Source organism: Salvelinus sp. IW2-2015, unplaced genomic scaffold (genome assembly GCF_002910315.2).
Source record: "Salvelinus sp. IW2-2015 unplaced genomic scaffold, ASM291031v2 Un_scaffold8392, whole genome shotgun sequence".
Taxonomy (NCBI): domain Eukaryota; kingdom Metazoa; phylum Chordata; class Actinopteri; order Salmoniformes; family Salmonidae; genus Salvelinus; species Salvelinus sp. IW2-2015.
Window position 1 is genome coordinate 1 of NW_019949652.1, and position 10394 is coordinate 10394.

The window sequence follows — 10394 nt, forward strand, 5'->3', positions numbered from 1 at the left end:
GGGTTCAAAGGGAAGCCCCCTGTCAAAGGAGAGACGGAGAGAGGAGCCGCCTGGTCAAAGTCGAAGAAGCCCCTTCAAAAAGGGATGAGGAGAGCCCCATGGGGTCAAAGGGCAGAGCCCCGCGGGTTCTTTCAAAGGGAGAGCACCCCTGTTCAAAGGAGGGCCCCGTCAAAGGAGAGAGGCCCCCGGTCAAAGGGAGAGCCCCTGGTCAAAGGGAGAGAGCCCCCTGTCAAAGGGAAGAGGCCACGGTCAAAGGAGAGAGCCCCCTGGTCAAGGAGAGCCCCCGGTCAAAGGGAGAGCCCCCGGGTAAGGCGGAGAGCCCCGGTCAAAGGGAGAGCCCCCTGTCAAAGGAAGCCCGGTCAAGGAGAGCCCCTGTCAACAGGGAGAAGCCCCGTCAAAAAGAGAGCCCCCTGGTCAAGGAGAGCCCCTGGAAAGGGAGAGGAGCCCTGAGTCAAAGGGAGAGGCCCCTGGTCAAGGAAGCCCCCCGTCAAAGGGAGAGAGCCCTGGTCACACGGAGAGAGCCCTGTCAACGGATGAGCACTTATATAGGGAATAGAATGGCAATTTGGGACAATCACAGCAGAGGTCATTGAAGTATTGTTCTCAGATGGTGGTGAAGGAAGGGTGTCCCCTTTAGGACTGGAGTAAGCTTTTAGTCTGACCTGTTATTCAGATGCAGGGTCTCAGCTTCATAGAGGGCTCTGAGCTCTGTCAGCTCCCTCTCTCTCTCCCTCTCTCTCTCCTTCTCTCTCTCCTTCTCTCTCTCCTTCTCTCTCTCCTTCTCTCTCTCCTTCTCTCTCTCCTTCTCTCTCTCCTTATGGTCGTGGTCCAGATCCTGCAAGGAGAGAGGGCCTAGGGTGGAGGAGAGAGGAGGTGAGCCCGGGGTGGAGGAGTGGGGTGGGGCGGAGGCAGAGCGGGGAGCAGGAAGGAGGTTGGTTGTAGAGTCACTGGGACGTAGAGATAGAGACACCACTGAACCACAGTGGGAGAGGAGAGAGGAAGACTGACGAGAGAACTCAGCTCTAAGCTCCCAGAGGTCCCTGTGGATGGGACAAACAACAATRATTATCAACTGGACTATATASCAGAAGTACGTCCAGAWTGGCACTCTAATCCCTATACAGTGRACTACTTTAGACCAGAGSCACAGGGCTCTTTTAACCAGAGCTCTAGTCAAAAGTAGTGCACTATATAGGGAGTAGGGTGCCACTTCAGACACAACCGTAGAGATAGAGTTTTGAAGATACTGGTTTGAAATGTTTTCCAGGCATCAGTTTACCTGTCAGTGGCAGTCTTCATGGTGTGACAGTGTCGTCTCAGAGTGACCACATCTCCCCATATGGACATCAGATGACCCTGCCCCCGGTCTACATGACCGGTCAGTCGCTGAAGAAGGAAAGAKAGAAAAGAGGGGACGAGAGACAGGAAGAAGAGATGGTCTGCATGATGAAACAGCTCCAGTAATTTAGGAAACATGAAACAAGAATGAAACACGTCTCCTATTCAGTCTGTCAATCAGTCTACCTCCTTCTCTTTCTGCCACTCCATCTCCCTCAGTCCCGCCTCCTCCACGGCTTTGGACCAATCAGTAGTCAGTTTGCAAAGGTCCTCTCTCAGTGCTTCATTTACCTGGCCTGATTGGCTGAGCTGGCCACGAAGGAGAGAGTTCAGATCTGCAGCCCTACAACTCCTGCTCACCCAAACACACCAAAACACACCCAAACACACCCAAACACACCAAAACACACCCAACCACACCCAACACACCCAAACACACCCAAACACACCCAACACACCCCACACACCCCAACACACCCAAAACACACCAAAACACACCCAAAACACACTAAACACACCAAACACACCAACACACCCAAACACACCAACACACCCAAACACACCCAAAACACAAACACAGCCAACACACCCAAACACACCAAACACACACAACACACCCAAACACACCAAACACACCCAAACACACCAAACACCCAACACACCAAACACACCCACACACCCCAAACACACCAAACACACCCAAACACACCCAAACACACAAACACACCCAAACCACACCCAAACACACCAAAAACACACCCAAACACACCCAAACACACCCCACAACACACCAAACAACACAAACACACCACAAACACACCCAAAACACACCAAACACACAACACACCAAACACACCCAAGGAATTAACGCGTCACCATCTTGTCAAGACCTTTTATATTGATTGTGTCTTAACAAAAATAATAATAAGTATATAGTTGTTTACGTGGGTGGGGGTTACAGGTTACTATTTACAAATTCCGTATTATTTAATAGGCAGTTCATATCATATTACATGTGAGCTGCCACTCGAAAGAAACAAACATTTAGAAAAGCGACATAAATACAAGTTGAAAAGTTTAACACAGTAGTATTAACAAACCGCTTTGGTCCGTGTGGACCTATTTGGGTTCTAAGCATGAACAGTTTAATGTCGGTATTTTATCAAACAGAGGAGGCGAGTAGAACACGGGGAACACGGCGAGGAGGAACACGGTGGACACGGCGAGTGAGAATAGGACACGGGGAACACGGCGAGTGAGAACACGGCGAGTCGAAGGAACACGCGTGGAAACACGGCGAGTGAGAACACGGGGAACACGGCGAGTGAGAACAGGGAACACGCGAGTGAGAACACGGGGAACACGCGCGAGTGAGAACACGGGGCAACACGGCGATGTGAGAACACGGGGTGGCTTTCTTTACCTTCGTAATAAAAAGCTAAATTGCTGTGTAATTCACATCTCTCCCAAATGAAGAAGCAGGAGAATATTTCATTGATTCATTTGGGTTCTGATTGTAATTCCCCAGTTTCAGATTCAATAGTTGCTATATCAGTTAATTGATCATTACTGCGTAGCTTGCTGGCCAGTAAACGACTGGGACGATTACCATGGAAGTAACGGTTGAGTCTAGCTCCATGGATGGCACATTCTGCTCTCTGTCTTTTCAATAAATGAAGTTGTGTCTTAACTTTGGAAAGACGAACAGCTACCTGGTCTGATAAGAGTGTTTGTTGACAACGCTCTAACTCAGTTAACAACATTTCCAACTCTGACATTTTCTTTAARTGTGATTTATTCAACCCAGACGCAGTTCGAGCTTCTGTGTCTGTTTAACACAAATTGTCAGACATGATGTGTCCCACCCACCTCTGCTGTTCCTCCTCCAGCCTGATGAGGGCGCTCTCTAAGGAGTCACTGTGCTCATTCCTGATCCTCCTCTGCACAACAACAGAAGAAGACAAACCCTAAATTAACTGATATCACAGATGATCCATTATACTGACCTGATACTGRAGTGGCTGCTCTAACAATGGAAAAAATGATTTACAAAATGGAAGGCAGTCGGGAGGAGGCGAGATCAGGTGGGACAATTCTAGCCAATGAGAGAGCAGATATAGGTGTGAACAACAGGCACAATGGATTCCACTAGTTACCACAGCCACAAATTCAAAATGGCTACATCATAAAAAGTCATGAAAACAAACATTTGCTTGTGTAACTATGTGTTGTTGTATGTGTCGAACTGCTTTGCTTTATCTTGGCCAGGTCGCAATTGTAAATGAGAACGTGTTCTCAATTTGCCTACCTGGTTAAATAAAGGTTAAATAAAAAAAAAATAAAAAAAAAAAATTGTAGGTCTTAATTTAAGGTTCGGCGTAAGGTTAGCAGTGTGGTTAGGGTTTAAAATCACATTTTAAGAAAATACATTGTAGAAATAGCATGGGTTTCTGACTMTGTGTCTGTGGTACCTAGTGACGACCAGGCACAACGCAGATATAAAGTGTTTTTTCTCAAAGTTGTCAAGATGTCACAATTCCTACTTATATCAGTACACTCGTAACAACCTAATCATTACAAAACTTATATTCAATCAAATAAGCCACACATAGCAAATAAGCTATTAATTTTAAACAAATTCGATACTCTCTCATCTTATCGCTTGGTGAGCGAAACAACGCCACCTGCTGGAAAAGACAGATTTTGTTTTATCCCACTCGTGTCGCCTCTTCCTCTCTGCTGACATGCAGATTCAATTAACTACAGCTTCATCAAGAACTCCCTTGAAAAAGAGATATCTTCATGGGTTTGACCTGGTTAAATAAAGTATTCATCAAATGATAGATTTCCCTCTAACCTCGCGTTTCAGGAGCTCTCMTTCTTCAGTCTTCACCTGGTATTCCAAACCCTGACAGCGATCCCGGTATTCCAGCACCTGACAACAGACCGTATGATCACAGTGTAAACAAGAGAGCAACAATTATTTTCATGTCCATGTTTAAGACCGTCAATTCTGCTCGGTCGCTGATCATTGACTGATGACTTTATGCTCTTAAAACATCGCCATAAACAAGTCCATTATAGCCCCACAGCGCCAACCCTTTAAACCCMGACCTTGTTCTGCAGTTTGTGGATGAGTAGAGCCTGCCGGGCCTCCCTCTCTCTGCCATCTCGCATCTTCCTTCTCAACTCACTGTCCAGACGCAGAGGAACACACAGGGACGGGTCCAGGGACTGGGACAGCTAACCAGGGGGGCAGAGACAGAGAGTTAGTTACACTACCGTTCAAAAAGTTTGGGTACTCAGAAAAGTCCTTTTTTTAAAGACAACACACTGGTTTTTGTCACATTAAAATAACATCAATTGATCAGAATCCAGTGTAGACTTGTTAATGTTTGTAAATACTATTGTATAGCTTGGAAATCGAGTGGATGTTTTATGGATATATCTACAGGTAGGCCCTTATCAGCAACCATCACTCCTGTGTTTCCAATGGCACGTTGTGTTAGCTAATCCAAGTTTATCATTTTAAAAGGCTAATTGATCATAGTAAAACCCTTTGCAATTATGTTAGCACAGCTGAAAACTGTTGTGCTTATTTAAGAAGCAATAAAACTGGCCTTCTTTAGACTAGAGTTGAGGATCTGCGAGCATCAGCGTTTGTGGTTCGATACAGCTCAAAATGGCCAGAAACAAAGACCTTTCCTCTGAAACTCGTCAGTCTATTCTTGTTCTGAGAAATTAAGACTATTCCATGCGAGAAATTGCCAAGAAACTGACGTTCTCGCTACAACGCGTGTACTACTCCTTCACAGAACAGCGCAAACTGGCTCTAACCAGAATTTGAAAGAGGAGTGGGAGGCCCCGGTGCACAACTGAGCAAGAAGACAAGCACATTAGAGTGTGTTTGACAAACAGATGCCTCACAAGTCCTCCACTGGCAGCTTTCATTAAATAGTACCCGCAAAACCAGTTTCTCATCGTCAACGTGAAAAGGCGACTCCGGGATGCTGACCTTCTAGGCAGAGTTGCAAAGAAAAAGCCATATCTCAGACTGGCCAATAAAGATAAAAGATTAAGACGGGCAAAAGAACACAGACACTGGACAGAGGCGAAGGTCTTGGAAAACAGTGTATGGACAGACGATCTAAAGTCTTGAGTTGGATACAAAGAAGAACATTCGTGAGATTCAGAAAAAATGAAAAGATGCTGGAGGAGTGGTTGACGCCATCTGTCAAGCATGGTGGAGGCAATGTGATGGTCTGGGGGAGCTTTGGTGGTGGTAATGTGGGAGATTTGTACAGGGTAAAAGGGATCTTGCCATACCCTGTGGACGGCGCTTAATTGGAGCCAATTTCCTCTTACAACAGGACAATGACCCAAAGCACAGCTCCAAACTATGCAATAACTATTTAGGGAAGAAGCAGTCAGCTGGTATTCTGTCTATAATGGAGTCACCAGATCTCAACCCTATTGAGCTGTTATGGGAGCAGCTTGACCGTTTGGTACGTAAGAAGTGCCCATCAAGCCAATCCAACTTGTGGGAGGTGCTTCAGGAAGCACGGGGTGAAATCTCTTCAGATTACCTCAACAAATTGACAACTAGAATGCCAAAGGTCTGCAAGGCTGTAATTGCTGCAAATGGAGGATTCTTTGACGAAAGCCACGTTTGAAGGACACCATTATTTCAATTAAAAATCATTATTTATAACCTTGTCAACGTTTAAAATATATTTCCTATTCATTTTGTAACTCATTTCATGTATGTTTTCATAGAAAACAAGGAAATTTCTAAGTGACCCCAAACTTTTGAACTGTAGTGTATATGAGGCTGTTGTGTATTGGTAAATGGATTGAAAGTAGGGCTGTCCCTGGCTAAAACAAATCTTGGTCGACCGAAAGTTGTCTGTTCAAAATATTTAAACAAGTATTTTTCCATATGTACACACACCCTATGCGTTTTAAATCAAATCAACTATATGCATTGAGCTTGTCTGATGCTTTAAGGTTTGATGAAATGGGACAAATGCCTCAAGAGGATGCCAGAGATCTAGATAACCAGAAGAGAAAATCCTTAACCCAACTATTCTCCTCTCACTTTCTCAGATTGTAATTTAAATGGATTTTTATTTGGATTTCATGTAATAGACATACACAAAATAGTCCAAATTGGTGAAGGGAAATGAACAAAATAACTTGTTACAAATTGTGGTGCGTGCATATGTATTCAACCTCTTTGCTATGAAGCCCCCAAATAAGTTCTGGTGCAACCAATTACCTTCAGAAGTCTCATAATTAGTTAAATAAAGTTCACCTGTGTGCAATTTAAGTATCACATGATCTCAGTATATATACACCTGTTCTGAAAGGCCCCAAAGTCTGCAACACCACTAAACAAGGGGCACCACCAAGCAAACGGCACCATGAAGACCAAGGAGCTCTCCAAACAGGTCAGGGACAACGTTGTGGAGAAGGACAGATCGGGGTTGGGTTATAAAAAAATATCAGAAACTTTGAACATCCCACGGAGCACCATTAAATCCATTATTAAAAAAATGGTAAGAATATGGCACCACAACAAACCTGCCAAGAGGGCCGCCCACCAAAACTCATGGACCAGGCAAGGAGGGCATTAATCAGAGAGGCAACAAAGAGACCAAAGATAACCCTGAAGGAGCTGCAAAGCTCCACGGTGGAGATTGGAGTATCTGTCCATAGGACCACTTTAAGCCGTACACTCAACAGAGCTGGGCTTTACGGAAGAGTGACCAGAAAAAAGCCATTGCTTAAAGAATCTTGTGTTGTATCAGTTGACCAGCCCATTGAAGGTGCAGAGCCCCAATGTGCAGTTATCAGAGACCACAACCTGACATATGTTATTCACTAAGTTTCTTTGCCATCTGTAGATGAGCAGCCAGCACATCTAAGTACGTCAACACTGGCCTCAATTGATCGTACATAGCCCTACTTGAAGCTTACAGACCCAGACTTCTGACGTACAGACCCATCTAGCATGTGTAACTAGGTCCCAACTGGATCAGTACTCATGGGCGGAAACCCGACACTTTGCAAGCCTACCTGTCTACTTTGGATACACTTGCACGGGGCGGCATTGACAGCATAGCAGCATTCGTCAAGACATCACATAGCCGATTTTGCAGTATAGGTCATCCTGTGAAGTACCCAGAGACTCTCCCCCTAACTGTACATTATTCCTCAAGTTTGTATGCAGCCGGCACAACCTGAACCTACCAGAAACACTGTATTCTCCTCTTAGTCTCATAGGAAGTACACGGAGCCTTCAACCACCCAGTGTAAAGTATCGTCGTCTTCTAGAGCTAAAAGACCCTCCAATTGACAAGTATAGTGTATTCATCCTTGAGATCAGTTTAGCCTCGATACTGAGTACAGCCCATTGACTCTTGCAAGATACCAACAGCTGCCCATTGATATAGTCTAACTGCCTCTCGCGGAGTGACACAGAACGCTCACAGCCACCCACTGCTGATATTCATGTACAAGTCCATTTGAGACACAGCCCATTGAAGGACAGGCGCACCAAGACTGCATCAAAGTCCAAAGTGCGTCCTACATTGATATTACATTACTATGAACTCAGCTCTTGAATATATACAATTCGCTTGAACCATGTGTACCTATTCTGAAGTACAGAGCCTCATTCGAAAATTCGTACCTCCATCCCATGATAGTTACTAAGCCCAGTTCTTCAGAGTTTAAGCGAGACTCCAATCTCGAGCATTTAGTATTTCATATAAGCCTCATTTGAAGTACAGCCCCAATTGTACAGAGTACAGAACTAAATTATGATAAGAGAATGATTTATTTTTCAGCTTTTATTTTCATCGACATATCCAGCCTCGAGTAAGGTAGCAGCTCTCCACTAGGATAGTATACAGTGCCACAACTCTGCAATGTATATCATGTTGGTATCGTGTATGTGGCCTTTAGAAGACTCGCGATATGAGTTTTGTACGTGATCGACCGCCGATGATACGGTGAAGTCTATGTCCTTGTGTTGGGAGAGTACAGCTGAGCATAATTAGTCCACAAACGCCTTCAACACCAAAATAATAGGTGTAGTGTGAGTTGAGAAATTTGTGCAAAATATGGCCAAAGGTGATCCTTTGTCTACGTGCTGCGCTGACAGAGTGGTTAACTGGAGTCAGCTTTTGTAAGGGCCTCCTTAATCGCACACGCTTTCCTTGCATTCTGCACATAACTCTAGCGCTCGAATTCACTATAGCAGTTGGAAATGGGTTATAACTTGCTAGTTCGCTCGTAAATCGAGATACTTTAGCGTCCCAAAAAATACACTTGAGGCTCATTGATTGTCCTTAAGCCGATTTTACAAATACTTTATGAGAAGTAGATAAAAGTTATTGGAAAAAACATTAGTAAATGGCATACGATTGATATAGAGATAACGCAGTCCAATGTGGTGAGCCCTAAGCTTTTACCCACATTCTAGAGGGCCATCATGTACCTCGAGATATGTGGACTATGGACTATGTATCATGGTTTACGCAGAGAAGATTAGTGGTATGGAGCCTGATATGTCTATCTACCCATTCCTTCTCCCCCTGGGGACGGTCCGGTCTCCTAGGAATGCCATTGTCTAAGTTGTAAAGCGCCTCGAAGATGTGAATGAGCACCAGGGTCCGCGTCCTGCAGCAAAGCACCGCTAGCATACGTGACTGCCTATGCCACGCGCTTCTCCGTCGCGCATGTCACGTGGGTGATGAACGGTTTGTTGCTGTACGGCTTTGCAAGGTCTCCCCCTTTTTCTCCAAAAGCAGGTCTAATCGGTGTTAATGCTGAGCTGTAGGTCGAATTGGTTTCATATGCCAAAACCTGAACAGCATTTCTCTTATAGATTTATGTTGTAGCATATTGTTCCAGAACGCTTCAAGTGGAGGTGCGACATTTCTCAAAGTAGTGTTGGTCTGCTCTGGTTGTTTCTCTCGCGGGTGTCGCAGTTACAAGACTTATGGGCGCTCTGGCATAGTCTTTTTTTATGACTAGTTGTGTTTTTTCGGGTACCTGGAGTTCTGTGCGTGTCCCTCTCCGCTAGTGTATGGCCATTGGTAAAGTAGTTGTGAGCGGTCAAGTAGTTGTGGGGTCGGCACGTATCGAGTGTGTTATGTCTATATGGTACAGTAGTCTGTGCGTTCTCTCTACTGTGGATATAGATACTTTATTTATATACTCGTTTCGCTCTCCAGCTCTTGTGGTACCATCTCATGCCTAAGTGTTCATGGTGTCTGCTTGGCAGGTCTTCCTTTGTGGCGCACTTGTGTACAAGTACTGGCACCCTTTTGGCATACGCAAGGTCAGTAAGCGTTATGCTATTCTGCTTGAGATGACGACAGAACGGCGGTCTCCTTCGCGTGTAGAGTTCGTGATGATGTCGGGTAGTTGTGGTCAAGCGTTGGTAGTACGCTCTGATGCGTTGGTTCAGTAGTTTGTTAAACCTCATTATTAGACTTGTATTCGTATATATTACTATTGTTGCTACAGAATTTGAATAGACAGCTGTGCGACATGAAGCAAGTGTAAGAGAGCTAAACTGGTACCTTCAGGCCTATTGTGGAATTGCGCCCCAAGGTAGTTGGACCACCTCAAGAGCATATTCGTTGGTTACGAGGGTCTAACACATTTTATTGACTGACTCCGTCTATATGGAACTGATTTCTTTTGGATTTTGCCCATGATGTCAAGCAAAGAGGCACGGCGTTGAGTTTGACCGGTAGGCCGTCAAATGACCATATTCTGACAGTTTCCCCTCATCCTCTGCTGAGGAAATACATCGCCACAGCATGATGCTGCCACACCACCATGCTGTGCGACTGTGGGATAGGGTTCGGGTGGTGGATGAGGACGCTGTTTGGGTTGTGGCCAGACATAGCGTTCTTTCCTTGATGGCCAAAAAGCGTGCGAATTTTAGTCTCATCTGACCAGATACCTTCTTCCATATGTTTGGGGAGTTGCTCCCACGACTGCCTTGGTATGCGAACAACAAACAGTGTTATTTGTTT

General features: G+C 45.1%; 1 protein-coding gene across 1 annotated transcript; it reads right to left on the reverse strand.

Annotated features, from left to right (window-relative positions):
• Positions 1–652: 652 nt before the first annotated feature.
• LOC112079541 (centrosome-associated protein CEP250-like) lies at positions 653–9047 on the reverse strand. Its single transcript, XM_070442363.1, has 7 exons — positions 8925–9047; positions 4453–4581; positions 4196–4273; positions 3208–3278; positions 1525–1690; positions 1280–1386; positions 653–1040 (listed from the first exon to the last, which is right to left on the reverse strand). Exons 1-7 carry the CDS (start codon positions 9045–9047, stop codon positions 653–655), a joined length of 1062 nt encoding a protein of 353 aa, XP_070298464.1.
• Positions 9048–10394: the final 1347 nt, after the last annotated feature.